The 21660-nt window shown below is 38.3% G+C and overlaps 1 protein-coding gene across 1 annotated transcript in view; it reads right to left on the reverse strand.

The window, feature by feature from the left end:
* LOC140235954 (galectin-8-like) overlaps positions 1 to 21660 on the reverse strand; it is a 39740-nt gene that overhangs the window by 14986 nt on the left and 3094 nt on the right. Inside the window, exons 2-3 of the mRNA XM_072315953.1 lie at positions 21169 to 21272; positions 6732 to 6823 (exon numbers count right to left, since the gene is read on the reverse strand). Of these exons, the coding sequence (XP_072172054.1) occupies positions 6732 to 6823; positions 21169 to 21234 (158 nt within the window). The 5' untranslated portion in view covers positions 21235 to 21272. The remainder of the gene's footprint in view (positions 1 to 6731; positions 6824 to 21168; positions 21273 to 21660) is intronic.

Consider the following 21660-nt stretch of genomic DNA (forward strand, 5'->3'; position numbering starts at 1 on the left):
TTAAGTAATTCATTTACAGTTTTCCAGGTTTTGTTTGTATCATTCTTATGCTCATGAAATAAATTACTGTAATACACTCTCTTTGCATTTTCAAAACAGTTCCAAGAATATTTCTATATCTCTAATACTTTGCGGCATGAATTCCTTCAAAGTTTGCTGCCTTGTATACCTTGTATAACTAATGTTTTTTTGTTGATAGATCTTAAGATTGCTGAAGTCACCCATGGTTTTCTAGGGGAGTTTCTCTTTTTGCCCATAAAAACATTTTGAATTGGCACATGCTTGTCACAATGATGTGTACAGACAAGTTGGTCTGCTTCATACAAATAGATGAAAGACTTTGGGGTAAGCACATGCAAGATTCACTCTTTCAATGTTGAGCATCACAAAAAAAGGCTGTTTCTGAATGAAAACTTTGCCAAGATTCACAAAAATTCTCGAATGCGGCAATGTGTTTTGTGTGTGTGCGTGTGTGGGGGGGGGGGGGGAGGGGTGGGGCTGGAGGCTTAAAGGGACAGTATAGTATTGGTGGAGATGAGGATTGGGCTTTTAACTTTCTGCGAGATACCCAGAAACCACTTTTGAAATATTACAGAGGATACCATTCTAAGAGGAATTCAAAGTTTATTTGATGAAAATCAGCTTTGGAATGGCTGAGACACCCAAAAACAAAGTAAAACAAAGCTATCATAATAAAAGGTGGGTCCCACCTTTTATCAGAATTGCACTTTTTTTTGATATCTCAGTCATATAAAAAAGGATTTTCAACAAATAAATGCTGAATTCCTCTTAAAATTACATGCTCTTTCATATTTCATGAGAGGTTTCTCATTATCTCACCAAAAAAAAAAACCTGAAGAAAACCTGAAGTTAGGTCTCAACCAAAACTGCACAATCCCTTTTAATAATGCATTACACATGAAAGGGAACCATTACTTTATCACACATTTTTTTAAAGTACCAGCAATAACTTTTGATCACATTACATTAACCTTACAAGAAATTTGACCTTGAAAATTTGGAGGAAGTGTATATCTAGTTCACTTTCACGAAACACTAGTTCAGGATTTATCCTTAACTAAAAGTGATTTTCCTGCGCCCACATGTATTATAATTTTTTTCTCCTGGTACCCAAAGTTCACACATAGGACTACACACATGCATGCACACACACACACACAGACTTTTTTTAATGACACACCCATGTACACACACCTACATTATGTAAATACACATACACTTAATACAACCCTCTTTTGAGGAGTAGTTGGGGAGAAAATTTGGTGAATGGGTGGGGGAGGGGGTGTGGTCAGGAATCTTATACCCCTTTCAGTAACTCTCCGGCTAAGGCCAGGCCCGAGCTAGTTGTAAAATTTTGAGCTTATGAATAGGTCGGGACAAAGTGGCCTGTGCCAGGCTCGGGCCAAAATTCCCTGGCTGTGCTTCTGCTGCCGGAGTGTGCATTCCGATACCACTGAACTACTGTTGGCCTGCACGGAAGCAACTGTGTTGTGTGTTGTCAACAAAAAAAAAAAAAAAATGAAATCATTTTGCAATGACTTCTACCAAAATCAAACCATGACCTATCGAGCCTGATGTGTATTTGCAATCAAATCGCGTAATAGCATTTTGCATGCATAAAGAATGCGTATATATCGTCCGTATCATTCCAGCTAATGCACTTTCGCTCTGTACTTGGCGTGTTCAGTTAACATGGCAGTTATTCCTTATATGACGGAGTTTATGAATGAGTCAGAGTAAAAGAAGTGCAGCTCTGCTATGAATACTGAATACAATTTTTTTTTTCTGCTTGGGGCAGGCAAGGAGCTGGCCGAAAAAGCATGAATTACTGAAAGGAGGTATAAAAGAACTAGGCTGGCCAGGTTACTTTATTTTGAAAAGGACATAATGAAGCCATATCATCATGCAGTGGTAACAACTACAGGCCTTTAATAATTACTTTTTTTTTAATTTAGTAGAAGGGGGAGGGGGTGGATGGTACAGGCCAACCTTTCCCCGGGCATATGCCAACCTTTATTAGTCTCTTTCAAAGGCCCTAGCACTTAACAGTCTCATGCAAAGTGAGCTGAAGCTAAGCATGTCTGCACAGTAGATGGTTTAACTGTAAATGTCATTATTACTATCTATGACTGGGAGATAATTTAACCTTGCACACCAATAACACTGCATCATTCAGTTGCCAAATAACTTTGGCCAGTGTAACTGTGACATTTGCTCATTGACCAGCCATCAGTGCAAAATGTCTGCAAGAACTTCTTCAAACAGAGCTTTGCTGATTGGTTGTGACTTCTGTCTGGTATCGGAGAAATCTTCATAAATTTGAATACATTTGGAAACTGGTCTATTACCACATTCCTGTAGCATTAAAGGAAACCTCTCTGGGCTATGGAAGACTTTTGTTTATTTTTTTTTTTGCTTTAAAAACATGGAAATGCCCATGAAATATCTAAGCCTGGCAATTATGTCTGTGAAGAAAAAAAAAAAAAACAACAACAACCAAGAAATGATTAATGGTATTTATAAAATCTAATAAGTATACAGACTCGACAAACAACTTTCATTTGTTTCTGCATTTTTAATGCTTATTATTACTAAATTATCAGGTCCACTGCATCACTAATAGTAAAGATTGGGTCACAGGAACTAACATGCATGCAAGGGTCATTGATCGATGCATTTGGGCTACTTCACTGCATCGAGTGATACCCAGTATTCAAAAGGATTACCCAAATATATTTGTTAGTGAAGTTGGCAAGAAGTTTGGAGGTTAAAGGGACTGTACAGTACTGGTTGAGGCGGAGATTCATGTTTTGAACATTCCTAAGTGAGATAATGAGAAACTTCTTATGAAATATGAAAGAGCATGTAATTTAAAGAAGGATTCAACGTTTATCTGATGAAAGCTGGTTTTCAAATGGCTGAGATATCCAAAAAAGTGATAATAATAAAAGGCGACAGGCCACGCCTTTTATTAGGATCTCTTTGTTTCACATTGTTTTCGGATATCTCAGCCATTTCAAAACCAATTTTCATCAAATAAACTTTTGATACCCCTTAGAATTGCATGCTCTTTGACATCTCATAGAGTGGTTTCTGAATATCTCGCAAAACGTTAAAAGCTAAATCCTCACCTCAACCAGAACTGTATACACCCTTTAATATAGTTGTGATTTATGTTTACGAATGGTGCACCTGTTATTGTAAAACAGGGAATATTTGCGGCATGAAATATCCGTGAATTGGAGCCAATGGCTTTATTTTTTTGTGGCATGAAATTTTCCCCAATGCCACTGGTATTCAACGCAAAGTGTAGCAAGAACTTCTGCCAGCTTTTTCATTCAACAAATCTCTGGCATCCAAAAAATTTCTGATTTTCCAGCAACTAGCAAAAAGAGAAGTCTTTGTCAGTTAGTAACCTTTGACCTCAAGCTCCCCTCAGATATGTTCCAATACTCTCTACAACGCTGTGTCCAGCCAATGAAGTCATTGAATGAAGTACAAACAGAAATTTGAGTAAACAGGAACTAAGTTTAGTTTACTCTCAAAGTATCGTCTCGTCACAAAGGCTATGAAATGTGTTTGTTTGTCAAGACAGACTTTCGATATCCTCGTTAATTTGCTTGCTCGAGTAAATTGTTGCATAAGGACCCACCAATGGAGACAATGTATTTCACCTCATCACAAGTTGCAGAAAAGGGAAAATATTTTCAAGCACAGAACAAAATTGGTTGCCATATTTAGAACATCACTATCATTGCACTGTTGCTCTTGGCACTTGTTAGGACTTTGGATAACCTGTACAGATGGTTACAGTTTGCTATCCCCAAGATTTGCTATTACATAAGTTCGCTAAGCTGTAAATGCCATAAGATTAGATAATCAGAATGTTTGTCATTCTGAATGTTCATTGTTCCCAAGGGTCATTTACCCAAAAATTAGAGAAAAAAAAAAGTCTCTTATTCAAAAAGTTTGTTAATTTGAAAATGAAATGAGGTCTGTGACTCTGAACATTTGGTTAGTATGCACCTTCCTTTCATTTTGGGAGTAACAAACCTTTTTTTTTTTTAAGAATCATTAACCAACATTTGGAATAACAAACATTTAATTTTTGGAACTATGAACCTTATCTTATTTTTTGATTACCAAACCTTCGGAATAACAGACCTTATGAGGTGATACGATACCAACATATCATTTCATTTTCAGACTAAAGAACATCTAGGTATGTAGAATTTGTGTGTTATGGGATAATGAACCTTGGAAATAACAAACCTATTTATTTATGTATTTATTTATTTATTTATTTATTTTTTTTTTTTGGGGGGGGATTACAGAACCTTTGGAACACTGAACATCACCCCATAAATATAGGCTACTTTTGCAGCATAATGTAGTGTATCACATGTAGGCTTATTATCATATGAGTAGTCCGTCACAAACCTAATAACATCTTGCTACAAACCACTGCATGAAAAAGTTAGTTTTATGCATTATCACTTTCATTATTATCACAATCAATATTTCCTTTGGCACAAGATATCAACATACACATCAGGTCTTCACAACAACAATATAAATCATGGGACATGATTCTTAGCGTCCGAATCAAACGAATGCTCTCTTTAAATAGCCTGTCTGGAACTACCATTATGACTTGTAGTTTCCCTCTCCACCGAAGGAATATTTTTTTTGTGTAAATCACATCGTAATCCAAGAACACAGAGCATTGGCAGGTTGGAATCTGGGCAAAATGGGGCAACTAACAACAAAGGAGTAACAAAAGAAAGTAAGAACAAGGAAAAGTAGAAATTACGCGGTGCGTAATATATGTCCCCGCGGGAAGTAGCATTTAGTAGCAAAATGTACAATATAGGTAAAAAGATCAAGGTCAAAGGTCAAAGAAGTCAAAGGTCAAAATTCTATGTAGAAGTTTTGAAGCCCTCACCTAGTGCCATCACATAAAGCAAACGGAATCGAAATCGGGTTAGAAATGGCGAAGGAGTAGCATTTTGTAGCCAATGTACAATACAGGTCAAAAATCAAGGTCAAAGGTCAAAGAAGTCCAAGGTCAAAATTCTGTGTAGAAGTTTTGAAGCCCTAACCTAGTGCCATCACATAAAGCAAACGGAATTGAAATCGGGTTAGAAATGGCGAAGGAGTAGCATTTTGTAGCAAAATGTACAATACAGGTAAAAAATCAAGGTCAGAGGTCAAAGAAGTCAAAGGTCAAAATTCTGTGTAGGAGTTTTGAAGCCCTAACCTAGTGCCATCACATAAAGCAAACGGAATTGAAATCAGGTTAGAAATGGCGAAGGAGTAGCATTTTGTAGCAAAATGTACAATACAGGTCAAAAATCAAGGTCAAAGGTCAAAGAAGTCAAAGGTCAAAATTCTATGTAGAAGTTTTGAAGCCCTCACCTAGTGCCATCACATAAAGCAAACGGAATCGAAATCGGGTTAGAAATGGCGAAGGAGTAGCATTTTGTAGCCAATGTACAATATAGGTCAAAAATCAAGGTCAAAGGTCAAAGAAGTCCAAGGTCAAAATTCCGTGTAGAAGTTTTGAAGCCCTCACCTAGTGCCATCACTTAAAGCAAACGGAATTGAAATCGGGTTACAAATGGTGAAGGAGTAGCATTTTGTAGCAAAATGTACAATATAGGTCAAAAATCAAGGTCAAAGGTCAAAGAAGTCAAGGGTCAAAATTCTGTGTAGAAGTTTTGAAGCCCTCACCTAGTGCCATCACATAAAGCAAACGGAATCGAAATCGGGTTAGAAATGGCGAAGGAGTAGCATTTTGTAGCCAATGCACAATATAGGTCAAAAATCAAGGTCAAAGGTCAAAGAAGTCAAAGGTCAAAATTCTGTGTAGAAGTTTTGAAGCCCTCACCTAGTGCCATCATATAAAGCAAACGGAAGCAAAATCGGGATAGAAATGGCGAAGGAGTAGCATTTTGAAGCAAAATGTACAATATAGGTCAAAGGTCAAGGTCAAAGGTCACAACTGAAATTCTGTGTAGAAGTTTTGAAGCTCCCATGTAGTGCTATCATATAAAGCACACAGAATCAAAATCGGGTAAGAAATGGCGAAGGAGTAGCATTTTGAAGCAAAATGTACAATATAGGTCAAAGGTCAAGGTCAAAGGTCACAACTGACATTCTGTGTAGAAGTTTTGAAGCTCCCATGTAGTGCTATCATATAAAGCAAACAGAATCAAAATCGGGTTAGAAATGGCGAAGAAGTAGCATTTTGAACATTTTGATCACACACGGACGCACGGACGGACAGACACACGGACACACACACGTACGGAACCTGTTACATAGTCCCCTGCTCGAACTCGTTCGGCGGGGACAATTATGAACGGATGAACAGCATCTAGGAGAGAGACGGGATAATGGAATGCTTCAGGAGACTACAAGCCTCTGAAGAATGTTGGGTGTGGCAAGCACTATATTCCAGCAGACAGTAGGTGTGTTTATGCTGAACTTTTTGGGCCATAATCAGGCTTTCTAGGGCTCGAAAAAAGTAAGCACAAACAGTATCCCAGAGAACGGCATTTTGAATCAGTGTTTCTGCCTTCATAAAACTGAGCATACATGTACATGCACCCTTAAAGCCTATGGATTGACTGATGAGTGCAGGCTTGAAAGGGGCTTCGGTAGTGGTGGTGGAGGTGGGGGGGGGGGGTAGGGGTAACTTCACTGACCTGTCTGCTCCTGCTGGCACGAAGCCGTTGATGAAGATCATCATGCCTGGCTTCATGGGCCCGCCATGGATGGAGCTGATGAAGGGCACTGGCTGCATGTTGGCAAGCGAGGGAGACAAGGGGAAGAGAAAGCAAAAATAGTGAATGAAACATCATCAACAACACTGTACAAGAAGACAGTTTCAAATGTGACATGTCATATCATCTTGACATGGTTGCAGACACTATGGCCCAAAACAGGTGGCAAAGGTTATCTTAAAATGTGCCAAAGTGACAAAGATTATTTTACATTTGACCTATTACCACATCATCCTGACAACTATGTTGCCTGCATGCAAGAACTTGGGGCTTTTTATGGGGGGGGGGGGGGGAGGGAGAGAGAGAAGTTTTTGAGAATACATTAGTGCTGTTGTGTCTTGAATCAACCCTCTGCATTTGAATTTCTCATCTCATGCATGCCGGACTGCATTTAATCATCCAAAGCAAGTTTCTTCAAACTAGGGAGGTGGAAAAGACAGATTTTCCACCTCCCTGCTCAAACCTATAGTACTATATTTATAGTGACCAGCTTTCTTATCATAGTTCTTACCACAAATTTTTGTGAGAGCCAAGATTCACAAAATAAAAAAGCACACAAAAGTTCTTGTCTACACTACAACAATGCATTGGATACCAGTGGCTATTCATGAAAATTTCATGCCCTGATTGTCAGCTCCAAGAACTCAAGATAATTTCATGCTGTGAATATTTCTTGCTTAATGGTAGATATATGTAGAATGGAACATACTAAATCAATCATTTAAAAAGGTTAGAGTCTGGTCAATTTGAAACTGCTGATATTTGATGTTTGATAACTTTATAAAGCTTTCACAATATATGACTGGTCACAAGTATTCTAGAATTACAGAGGAGAATATTGTCTGCGGTGAGACAAGACCTTGCTTCTCAGAACATTAATTTTTACTTTTTCAATTCTGCAAAATAATGTCAAGTTGATGTCAATCGATGTAAAAATATTGTTTGGAATCATAGTAATACCTGCAAAGTTCCAATCTAAAGTCAGTATTTTTTATAATCGAAATGGAGTTAGGAAGGTTTCTTTTTTTATACATGATAGTTAAGATGATCAGTGGATAATATCTGGATTTAAAAGACAACGAAGAATAGTGGCTTTATATGGCTAGACAACAGCCGAGTGGGATAGGAAGGAGACAAACAACATGAAAAAAAAAAAAAACAAAGAAAAAGATACATGTATGAGTGTATGAGATTTAGGACTGATAATATGTAACATAACATACTCAAAAGGGGGGGGGGGGCAGAAAGGAATAAGCTCCGTCAACAAGTAATGGATGTGGAAAGGTACTCGATGCACTTTGACCCCAAAACTTCCCTCATTGTGTTCTCTATATTTTCCTTGGTTTTCGTTTCTTGCTGCCATACGAGCACGTTCCTTTGTAAATCACATTTGCTAGTCAGCATGAACCAAAATGCATTGTGCACGTTACTTCATACAAAGGGAGTGGTATGCAAAGTGAGTCCCTGAGAATGTTCTAAAATGTGCATTGCCTGTTGATTTGGGGTGCAACTCCATCTGGCTCATTCTGGAGATGTGGCATTTATGACAAATAAGATGCCACACAATTATGTATGCACTGTATGTTTTTTGTTTTTTGTTTTGTTTTGTTTTCCTTTTTTTGAGGAGGAAACGTTGAGGATGTTTATAATTCTTAATAGTCAAGTTCAGTTTCACTGTTTATCTACCTTCTTCTCTCTTCATTCTTTCATTTGTGACTTGTCACCATAATACCCAGAAGGAGGCCAACCCTGAACCCAGAAATTAACAAGAAATAAATCAATCTTGGTGAGAATTATAAAACTTGAGGTTTGCTGAAGTTTGATTGCTATTATTTCTCTGAAGTATATTGCTTTCGTGTTATTACCTTGCATGTTTGAATGCACACTTCACTGCATCTACTGTAAGCTTCAAAACCTGGTTTATCAAGACTGTGTTTATCTGGTAGGCAGCTTTCATATCATGTCCACACCATAAAAAAAAACACAATGTTGCTACATTTTGCTGCACATACTGCACTGCAGATATACATGTATATGACCATGCATCACAATACCACCAAAAAGTCATGCAACTCAATTTTTACGTGAAGACTCAAAATATGTGAAAAGGGTCAACTTAGTCAATTTCCAGTTTTTCAAATCTTCTGACAGAGCAATTCTTTTCTATCATGATTCTAAAATTTGGGATCATAAAACAGATTGGGAATTGTTGGGATTTTTTCACTTTCTCAAGAGCATGATGTAGTTTTTCCCCAAGTCTGATAGAGGCTTTCTTGGATTTACAGATTCTGAGCACAATCCCTTCACTTCACTTTTGAAAGGATGATGCTATTTCATGAAAGATTTGTATACTAGTAATACGTTGAATATGTCTAATGAGTATACATGCAAATTTCATCTTAATTTGATAATTCCTTCATACTGATCACTATGGAGTTTAGCATCTTGTTCTTTGTGTCATTCAGTCTACAGAGCACCACCAGGTGAAATCAAGCACTTGAATGCTGGTACATCCTAAACTTCTAAGCCTCAATTCTCAGTAATCCTTTTTAAGAGGACGTACAAATACTCTCTATCATAATAGCTAAGTTAGGAAAGTCCGTTTGTATTGAGTCCTGATTAGAATACTTACAGTCTGCTCTTTCAGAATCTTTCCTTAACTAAAAACAGTGTCTGGTGACATTTTGGTGGCTTCCTGATGTAGGGTCACATATAATGGAGACCAACTGACGATACTTTAAGCAAGCACGCAAAAAAAGAAAGGAAATAATTCCACAAATTCATCCTACCCTGCATATTTATGAATCAAGGATGAGATAGCACTATGTGATTTCAATATAAAAGATCAAACTTCTGAATAAATGAAAAAAAAAAAAAGAGAAACTCTATGAACAAATGTGTGGTCTCAGTTGTGAAGGCACAGAAATTATGAAAAAAAAAAAATCAAAATGAGTGTTAACATTTAAATATCTGTTCTGTTCTGTGTGGGTTGTTCGTTGTTGTTTTTTCTCCACCACATCCTTCAACTATTTTTGATGTGTTCCTGTGAATTTGACCTGTCTTGCAATATTAATCTACATATTAAGTGCAAAAATGGTTTCCTCTCAAGCACACACATCCTGGTGTGTCTTTTTTTCCTCCTCCGGAAGTGGGCACTCGCCAAAAACTAGTAATGACACGACCATGAAGAAGCAATTATCTTGCATGGTTTGGTTTCGCCTTCTCATTCCCGCTGCGTGGTGCCTGGTCCAAATGAATGATACATGTTCCATTGGTACAGTGAGTTGGCATTATCATATTATCACATGGTATCCCTGCTATACACTCCATGAACAAGTATGATTCTGAATTGGCCACATCCACCTCATTGAGAGATACTGTCCTTTCTCAAAATGTTTCCATCTAGGGGTATTAATGAATTATTCATATGTGTCCTTTTCACACACACACACACACAAACACACACACACAAACTTTTGGTGAGGTACTTCATTACAAATCTGTTTTTATTGAATACATATGAATACTTATAATCCAGTTTGCATACAATGCGAAGTAGGTATTGCTACATTGGGCAAGCCTCCGCTTGTAAGGAAAGACATTTGAAACACAATTAGTATGTATACAATTTATGAAAAATGATACAAAAATACAATGGTCCATGCTCAGTCAGGATTCCACATAAAAAAACAAGCAAACACACACACATAGTACACATTCATACATAATTACTGTATACACCAAATATTTCAGTTTTTCCGTTCCATCCTGTGCTCATCAATTACAAATTTAACCACTCAAGAAACTGTCAGGATGTCCTGATATGAAAAAAAATAGACTCAGTGAATACAATCTGTATATTTATAATGGTAGGGCCTATATAAACTATCATGAGGTACACAATAAGTCAGGCAAGTAAGAGATATGTTACATGTGGACAAATCAAAATTTAATTTAAGTCAAAGTGAAGCTGGATATCAACATGCAATGCTTCACACTGGCACTGGTCCGACAGTCACTAACCAATACAAACCATTGTTGGACCAGTAACTTTTTCTGGAATGGATCACTTAAATGGAAAAACTGGGTACCTACTGGTCTGACAGACAGGTCGAACCAGTAGAAAAAATGGGTTAGTGTGCAGCCCTGCAATATGGCAAAATCACTTCAGGAAGCCTCCAGCCAGGGAGGTGGGAAGAGTCTCTTCCCACCTCCCTGCTCCAGCCCTACCCTATAGATGAAGGGAGGGGAGGTGAGGGAGGGCGGGGCAAGCCAGACATCTAAAAGTTGCACTTGAGCCTCCACATGCCCCCCCCCCCCCCCCCACCCCCAGGTCAGCACTTTGGCCTCATTCTTTCTGACCTTTGATTATGACGTCGTCCTCATGCGGAAAGCTCATGAGACCCTTTTGTCAAAGCAAATATTTACTGTGAGTGGGTGTTTCAGGCCATTACATCATATCCCAAGGTATTATCATACCGTTACTGCTGGGACCTCTGTGTACACACACCTCCACTGTTGGCACTTCACTATATGCACAGCCGCACAGAACAGGAAAGAGAAGCTGGGGTGGGAAGGGAAATGAGATTTAAAAAAAAAAAAAAAATAGGTGCAGAATGTCATTAAAGTGCCCTATATGCATTTATATCTATCAAATCTGCTGTCTTCTACATCTAGTCAACAGGCGCTTGTCACAATGTCTTCTCGCTGTCACAATTTCCACCTATATTCTATCAATCTTTGTGTACTGGTACTAGATGTCGAACTGTGCAAATACCAGAACATATACTGCAGCCAGCTTGTAAACTCACATAATTCTTAATTAACCGACTCCAAATTGAATTTCCAAGGGCAATGCATTCTGTAGTTCCTAGTTGATCATTGACATACTTGCAATACTTGTGTTTGTATCATTCTGCACGTGTTCTTCCTTTCTACTCTTCTGTAATCCTTCTTCCTTCTTCCCTCTTCACATACAAGTCATGTTCTATGAAGACCCGGTAGCATGGGACATGAAATAGGAAGGTCAGTTCTACTGAATTGATCTTCACACTCTGTCCATCAAGTTTCACTCAAAAAACTGCGACTAGCTCGGGCCTGTTGGTGCAGAATTGTTCATCACAGAATATGTGAACTGATGTCCAAGTAGAGAATGGGAAAACACAAGCAGACAATATATGTTTATTGATAGAGATGCAGTTACAATTGAGCTATCAATGTACAACTTATGAAACACTAACAATTTATAACAGAGATTAGAGCTGAAAAAAAAGAAAGAAATGGCAGCCAACCACTTAGATCATTGACTTGATGGCTCAAAAACGGTTAAACGAGTATTCAGAATACAGCTTTAACCCATTGAGGACAGTTTAATTTTGCTACAACATGCATTTCCCATAAATGCTTGCCTGAGTATATTCGGGACTCATCCTGAATGGGTTAATAATGTATTGGAGACAAATGGCCATCTCCTAGATACCCATCACTCTTTCATCCTCCTACAACCATCATCACAGCATTTTGAAGGAATGGGACTGAAAGGGTTAACCTGCACCGGAATAATCAGGATGCCTGATTAGAGAGACAGGGACCACATGCACAGTAAAAGGTCAACCCGAGATAAGGAGTTCAGATACACACTTGACCAGGAGTGACTTGACCGATCCCCTCTCCATCTGTTTGTTCGTCTGTCTGTCCATCCCTATGTAAACGGTCAGTTACTTAAACAGTAGTGAAGGATTCATTTGAAATATTTCTCAGAGCACTCTAGGGCGGGCCCGACTATAGAGTTAAGTTTTAGTAGACATATTTTCTACCCAGTGGTCTATTTGCACTCATGACTACTGTAAAAGAGGAAATTTTTGCAGTGTTGAAAATTTTGCACATTTTGCGCAACCAGAAACTAGCTCGAAAATAAAAGCACATCAATAATTTTGCTTGCCATGTGTTCCAGCAGCTGATGTCTTGATTCCATGGAATTAAAAGCATGTGAAACTCTTCTTACTCGGCCGAGCACAAAAAATTAGTCATGTGAAAATATCCATTTTTACAGTAGTTCTGTCACTGTCATTGGCAACTCTAACCAGCCCTAATAATTGTGTAGAAAACTGAAAATGGAAGGGGGACAGGAAAAGGGAAGAACAAATAACAAAGAATAACCATTTTCACCAGGTATGGGGAAAAGAACTGTTTTATCTGGGTTAACAAACATTCCTAGGAGCCTTGCTGCTCATGTATTAAGGAAGAAAATGAACAATAAGAAACACCCATATATATCACTACACATGGTTACACAAGTGTTTGGTTAGCCTGCAGAAACCTTTTACTCATTCCTCACATGAGAGTATAACCTTGATCCAAATACACAATGAATACATTTACCTGCAACTCTCTCTATCTAGGCAATATCAATATGTCCTGCCTGGGAGCAAATACCTTTCATAGTTTACTTTTTTTAAAGGAGGAAATGGTCTATACTGTTAACTTCTACCTTGCTTCCACACTGAAAAACATAAAAAGCACCTACAGATGTAATCTAATCTAGTAAAACTGAGCAGAAATTTTGCTCATGACGAAAATGTAGATATTAAATTAATGTAGTATTATTCCACACATAAAATTGCACCTGAAATAGATGAGCATTTAACTCTGTATTCTATACCCCCTGATGAGGAGGAATCTGAGAGAGAGAAAAAAATTGTTCACTTTTTTTTGGGGAAAAAAGAGCATTATACTACAAGAATTGACAGCTTTGACCCAAGATGTTGTTTTACATTTTTCCTATTTCTATGGAGGATGGGAGCATGGAAACATATTGTTACTCCAAGATTATAATTGATTGATTTTGCAATCATCTTACCACAATTATTTTTCATACACTAATCTATCACCATTTAATCTGACCACCATGTAAAACAAGGTGACAATGACATGACATTAGGGAGTTTTCGATTGGGTGAACGAGAAGGACGTGCCGTCGAGCGCAACCGTACGTCAAGGCGTCACGTCTGTACATTGACCCGCTGCTAAAACACATTTCGATTTCGGGCGCTGGCGTCACGTCTCATGGCGTGTGCAGGAGGCAACCTGTGCCTTGCGTGCATATATGCGGAATTTGTGACTCGTTTCAGTACTTGTAATATTTCTTTTGACTTTGACTAGATGCGTATCCTGGGAGGAATTATGTGGATTTTAAAACATGATGCATGGTAAGACTACTAGGCAAATGCACTGCTGCACTAGCTAGGCCAAATGCACTAAGATCTGTTTGTGTACAGCATTATGTGTAAATGCATGTGTGGGGCTATGGTAGGCAGTTGCAAAGTGTGAAACAGTGAAAACGGGCAAATAAAGTAGGTACCAGAGGCTGTAGTTTGTATGTCAGCGCTGCTGCTGTGATGTATCAAGATCATAAGCTTTCATGTAATCAGAACATAAATATTCTCTCGAAAGAAAAAGGAAAACAGGTGAACTGAGAACGGATTTCCCGAGAGTCATCGTGCTCTTTCGCACGATACCCGAGAGGAGTGTGACGTCATAGCAAGGTGGGTTGAGCGCGGCGCAACCGATTTGGGTGGACGGTGATAACCAGGGTTAATGCTTTCGAAATTTGTGCGATGAGCCGAGGGTCGACACTCGCGCATGCGCAGTACGTAAAAACTACGTCATAACAGGGTGACGCCTGGCTCAACGTGCAAATCGAAAAGTCCCTATTTGCTCCTGCGACAACTGCTCTGGTCATATTTCCTCCAAGGACTTAGGTTTATGGTTAGGGTTGTGAAAGGGTTTTAGGCTTAGTTTGATGTGAGGATTAGGATCACAGTTCGGGTTACATTTGTGGGTGGAAATTATGTTTGGTTTAGTGTGCGAACATTTCAACTGTTGCAGGAGCAAATCATAAGTACTGTAGTTTTGTGGAAAGTAAAATCAGAATTGGGATTAAAAAGATACTCAAGCAGAGAGTTTTCTTCCACTTTTGCCATTTTGTTTGCATTTATTTGACTAACGCCGGCTATCATCAAAACAAGAAAATGAAAGCATGCATAAATACTGGTATCTATTGGGGAGAAATGTCTATATGATATTGCTCACTGCTGGTGGAGTTTATCGCCTACCTCACCTTCACCAACCTTGCAAACTCAACAAGTAATTAAAAAAAAGTTGTCAAAGAATAGGATATCAAAAGGTATTGCTGTTTGTTCACTTTTTTATTTCTACCAATACCATGGCTCATGTGCATGCAAAGTGGATAGGCCCTATACGTATGACGTGACATTCCAATTTTGCCCTACACCTTATCAAGCACGTGAGGGGACAAAGTTCAATGCAGACAGACATGGTATGCAAAGAAATCTCTCTCTTTCTCTATGTCTCCCTGTTGTTAGCCCCCCTCCCCCCCCCCTCTATATAATCTTCCCACCAAGGCTCCTGTGTTTATTGATCTGCACACTTCACTATCTATTCGTCTGTGCCTGTCTGTCTGTCTGTCTGTCTGTCTGCCTATCTTTACCTTCTGCCTGCTCAGCTTTATCTTTCTATGTCATTCTAATCTAATTTTCTTGGTTTTATCATGGAGGTGGGAATCCCACCTCCCTGGTTTTATAATACCACAGTAGTCAATCTACAAATCTCTATTCATTAACAATATCCCCATAACTCTAAATTTCAAATATCAATACAATGTTCCATGCCAAACATAAAATTTCATATTGAAAAAAACAATATAAAAAGCGTTTAACATTTTTTCATATGCAACTGTAAGGTTCGCAAAATTTTGTTGATCAGTATCAATGGAAACCAATGTAGACATTTCTAGGCATTTATCTCTTTACATTACTAAGATATTTTCATATTGTTCGTTCAGTCAAAAATTGTGCTTTATCCAGCTGTAGCACTTTGTCAAAAATTTATATTTTGACATCATTTGTAGCTATGAAATTTCATATTCATGATGATACAATTGTTTTCTACATTACTCTGATATCAAAAAGTAAATGTGTTCCAGCAAAATAGCAGTGAGTTTTCACTCCAATACAAGCTGATATTATCACAAAATGTACCTTTTGGGCTGCTAAAGTGGCCCTCAGCAGTTTCAATATGGGCTAAGGCCACCATCCATCTATCTACCTTGGATTTGCTCCCTCTACCATTCCCCCCCCCCCCTTTCCAACAAGACTTCTCAGCATGACAACTAGTAATTAGGCCACTGTTTGGAATGCAGGTTGCATTGTGGGATCATTCTCTCTCACAACTATCTCCTTCTTGTATTCATTTCTGCATTTCTTTACCATGGCACAGGGTAAATTCTACAGAGGCTGAAACATGTGGTTAGAAGACATAACTGCTGAGATAATATATGGCAAGCCATGGTGACTTTCTAAGGACAGATGATGATAATTAGCTTGGTTTACCCTAACTCTGGTACCGTGTGTAGGGCAAGAGAGGTCCTTGGTGCTTTGGCAAGTTTATATAACAGAATGCCTTCTCACTTTCTGGTCTCAAAAACAAAAAGGCACCATGGCAACACATCAATAAATTGCATTACGCGGTATTCTCACCTTCTCAACCTTAAAAAGGTTTCAGAGTGAGTTTTAACAAGTCACCATCTAACACTTCTCACCTTCTCACGATTAAGGACAAGGCCCCTGGGTGAGTTTCAGGGCCTATAGTACTTACTAAGCAAGTTTCAAGAAGTTGCCCTCTTATAACAGGCTTTAAGCTGCCATAATTACATATTTCATTTCAGGAGCAATGTGATAAAGTGTATGGACATGACAGAAAAAGAGGGAAAAATGGCCTGCACAGGTGTATATGCTAAAGAAAAAAAAATGTGCACATCCCAAGTGATTGCACTGTATAAAATGAAATTATCATGCCAAATCATTTTTTTTTTCCTCAGTCTCTTGGAATCAGAAGGCTTGTCATATGTGTTGTCTCGTAGACTTGACAACTGTCAAATGTACACCTTTAAAGTGGGCTGACTAATGAGTGGGCTAGCAGACCGTACCTCTTCTTCCATGCCATTAGAAATACATTGAGACAGGTGCTGGGCCTAATCTCCCATAATGCACTGCGTTTTGTCCTTCATAGCAACATTAATTGGCAGCGTAGACATATAGTCTTGCTTTCAGGATGTCTACCAGTTATTGTTTCCTATCAGTGCTGTATAGTTAAAGCATCCAAATATTACATTATGTATCTTAAAATTCATGACCCTGGCAACCAGAGACTTTTGGAACTTGGAGAACACCCCGTTCAATTTGGTTAAGTTGTCACAGAGAAATGTGGATCTTTGTAAAGCATGTCATGGGTCTGATTCTTCCAAATGTAGCACTCATGGATGCTCTTGGGAGCGCATAATACAGTGTATGTGAACACAATGGACAGAACTTGGAGGGAAGGGATTCCTGACATGCTCTACAAAACTCCTCATTTCTCTTTGACCACTGAAGCAAATTGGATGGGATTTTCAGTAAGATGTAGGTAATAAGTTACAGTTTCATACCCTGAAATTTTATTTGGATTGAATCACTATTTCTAAAGTTGCCATTGCGGATGGTCCCCATTGTGAATTTTTTTTTTTTTTTTGTGGGGTGGGGGGGACATACGGTACATTGCATGTCTCAGTTTCAATTTCAGTTTATTATGTCACTGTGTGTACTTGAATACATTTTATGTACATGTATATTTGTTGAAATACTGGATACGCCAAATACTTTGCGAGTTTTTTATTTTCGCGAATTTCGCGAGTCGGGTGCTATTCGCGAAATTAAAGACACACGAAAATATTGAGTCTGATCCCGATGTGGATGTGACATACGCATGTACAAAGATGATCAGATTGCTGTAAAAGCATGTTATACCATATACTATGTATTATACGAAACAGTAATTATTATTATTATAATCATGATTATAGTTATATTACTAAGGCACATCTACACAAAAAGGGCGGTGATTTGGCTCAGTCGGTAGCGCGTCTGCCTCACAATCACGCGGCCTGGGTTCGAACCCGAGTCTGGACTGAGCAATGTTGTGTGTAAACATACTGTCCCCTCTAGCAGAGGCAAAACACTCTGTCCCTCGGATAGGACATAAAATGGAGGTCCCGTGTATGAGAGAGTCACAGCTCCTGCACCTAAAAGATCCCGCTTCATTCATTCATCGCAAAGAGCAGGGTGTATAACCCGGTGAAGTGGTCCCACCTCACATCCAACTGGACCCCATGGAAGACCAGCTTAGCATATAGCTGAATATGGGCTATCCAGCCATCTTCTCAGATGGAAATGAACAAACAAAAAGAGGGAACAGAAAGATTTGGTTGGCTCATTATCAACAACTACTCCACCATTATTGCATGCATTACTCATTAAAGGCACAACCAGAAATTTGATGCTGAGAGCTGCATTAACGTAATTCAATTTAAATCTCTCTTCATTTATCTCATACGAAAGCATTAAAGGTATAATTTACCATTTGCAGATGAAACAAAAATCCATCATTAGTGCTCCAAAATAGTTGTAAAATGTGAGTTAGGGATAGAAACAACCAATGTAAAATCTGAAGCACTATAATCAATGTTAAGTCCTCCTTTGTTAAATATAAGAAATGTGAACAATAGTTATAATAAAAATGTTCCCAGACTAAACCATCTACAGTTATGGTTAAATGAAAAAATAGGGATATCTCCTTATATTTTAGGCCTTATTGCCAAAATTTCATATTGTAGAATGTTTTGTGATACATGTACAGTTGACTTACACATAATATGCATCATCAAATGTGATAACTCGAACATTTTTCAAACCACTGCTCCCAAAGGTAAACGGTACCTTCAAGGCACTTTGAGAGGTTGGTCTTACATGTACATGCAGCAGAAATGTCAACTTTCAATTTCCTTTCAAAACTAATCTTTTTCCCTATCATGATCTACAAAAGTTTCATTTTCTGACAATGCGCAACAGTATGACCATCAGACGGTCATGTGTAACAGATAACTCCTTATAAGGACACAGCAATAACATCAAGTGCCACAATTTCCTGGTACACCCCCCCCCTCCCCCTACGCATACAAACACACACCCTACACACAGATAGCTTCCATGTACAATGTATCCTCCTAGGGTAAAGTTATACTGCCCATAATGCTTCCACTAAACACACAAGCCCACTCACGCACACTTTACCTTTAATACTTGATACCCATTTTTAAAGGCACTGGTCCTCTTGGCAAATATTAGCAGCATAGTGCACTTTTGACTTCTAATACAATTCAGAATCTGAAGTGTTTGAACAATCCTCCTCCCCTAGATCCCCACTAACCCCCCCCCCCCCCCCCGCCCTATATTACCATTCACTGGTAAAAAAGACAACACTATAATGTTAAGCACATGCGTGAATGCATGATGGTTTTTACTATAGAATAACGCTTTATGCAAGAAAATTATCAAAATCTATCATTGCCAGAGTGTAATATAGAGGAGTCATATAAAACAAGAAAGAACAGCTTTTCCTTTTGGTGGCCCCATCCATATATGATTCAACTGCCATACAAGGTCACTTAAAAACCACAACCAATATCATGATTGTAAGTATTCTGGAAGAACTAAGACAGCCTCTCATGTGATCAGATGCTCTCTTCAGAAACATGCTCTCTCCCACATATACCATACATACATACACACACACACACACACACACACACACACACACACAAACACATACAAAATGACACTAACGAGTATTATCACAGTATGGCCCAATATCTGACAGAAAAAGAGAGAATATATCTGATGATTTTTTTTTTAAACATTGAAAAACAAATACAATGATAAAAAAAAAAACAAACAAACAAACAAAAAACTATAGTAGTATTATACCATCACTCATGATCCAGCGGTGGATCCAGGCGGGGCGCACTGGGCACGTGCCCCCCTTTATTTTATTTTTTTTTTTTGGTTAAAAGTAAGTAAAAAGAAAAAAAAAAGGAGAAAATGGGGGGCACGTGCACCCCCCTTTTAATTTTGTAAAGGCACCCCCCCCCCTTTTACGGAATTCTTATATCCGCCCCTGTGATCATATTGCAGAAAAGTTTATGATATCATTGTGCTCTAAACTATTACATGTCACTCTTAATGCATGAGGTATGGCTGGTGACAAGTTCAAATTAAAATGAAACAAATCAAATTAATGGACACAATTGAAAAGCCTTGTGTGGTTCTAACCAACAATAAAATCAATCATGGCTTCAATTAAACAGCTTGTGAGGAATGTCATGTGATTTCCCCAGTACACAGGTACATGGCAGTCCGACAAGGCAAGAAACTGTGTGCTGTCACATGTAAGGAAACTACTGCTGCGCCATCACTAATCTTACGCTGAGACACTTAACAAACATTTATGCACATATGGCATTTAATCTGCCACAGCTGGACACATACATCTCCGCTTTTAAGTCCAGTACTTTTGACTGATTGTCTAATTGATTCAATTGATTCGTCTTAACGTGACCTATACAGAAGCATTGAATGCTTATAGGCAAGCAACCAATTTGGGATGTATGAAATTACATTTCAATGTAAGAGGCATGGAATTACATTTCAATGTAAGAGGCATGAAATTACTAGAGCAGTTTCTCCTATATGTTTCGATACATATCAGATATCGGGATACATATTTTTATTGAATAAGGATTACAAAGTTTATAGAAAGGGATGTCTTCAGAATTCACATCGGTCCAATGTACGATGCCTTTATTACTTTGCTTTTGAAAGCAAGAGTCCAAAATTCAACATTATTCCTCTTACTCAACAAGATCTTTTCTAAATTCCCTTCCAACTTCAAGCAGCTGTGAGACAGGGCCTGTGAGTTAATGATAGTTGTAATGTACTTGTTGCATTCAGGCTAAATACATTCCAGTTCTGTATACACCATATATTTAGAAAGTTAAACTTTATGTGAATTGGGACTTCGCGACAATTTCGTGAGTGGTTAAATTTGCACTTATGGAGTATAGAAATGAACTGAGAAGTGTATGCATGCATGCCACATTCATGTTGGAATCAGAGTTAACATTTTCATGCATTTTTAAATTTGCAAATAGCACCTGGCTCGTGAAACTTGCGGATATAAAAGCCTCACAAAACATTTTTTTACAGTAAACTGTGCAATGCATTTCTAGGAAATGAATAGAATACCAACAAGATAGATTGTATTTAACTGAACAATAACAGATAAATGGAAGGAGAAAGTGGGGTAATCTTGGTGGTCACTTTGAGCCTGCATACAATTGAAAGAAAAAGGTGTCTTCCTGGTTTGGAGATACAAACATGCCATTCCGTGGTCGTAAGGTTTCTCTTACCGGATTGAGCACAAATGGAAGGGAGCCCCCGGGGGCGACTCCTGTCTGGGGGTATGGGTAAGCCATTCTGATATCTTTCTTTGAGGTTCTCCCGTAATATGATGCTGCAAAAAAAAAAAAAAAAAAAAAAAAAAAACAGAAGAGACGCAGTTAGCACAATGAATGGGACAAAGAAGAGGATATAGATCTCAATAGCAAACACTATGAAGGGATTATCACATTAAGCTGACATTTTGCACATCTTTCAGGGACATTCTATTCATGACTTCTTACAGCTTTCAATGCAATAAAACCACCCATTCAAAGGATACCAGTCTAAAATGACAAGATTATAAAAAAGGAAATCAGAGAAAAATTTAAAGAAAATACAATTTCCCATTTGTCTTGAAATACTTCAAACTTTTGAGTTATACAAAAGAATATGACCCATTTCAACTATTTTAAGTCCACAATGTAAAATCAGGGCATACAGACTTTTGTTGGATTTGTGAT

This window comes from Diadema setosum, chromosome 1, assembly GCF_964275005.1.
Source record: "Diadema setosum chromosome 1, eeDiaSeto1, whole genome shotgun sequence".
NCBI lineage: Eukaryota > Metazoa > Echinodermata > Echinoidea > Diadematoida > Diadematidae > Diadema > Diadema setosum.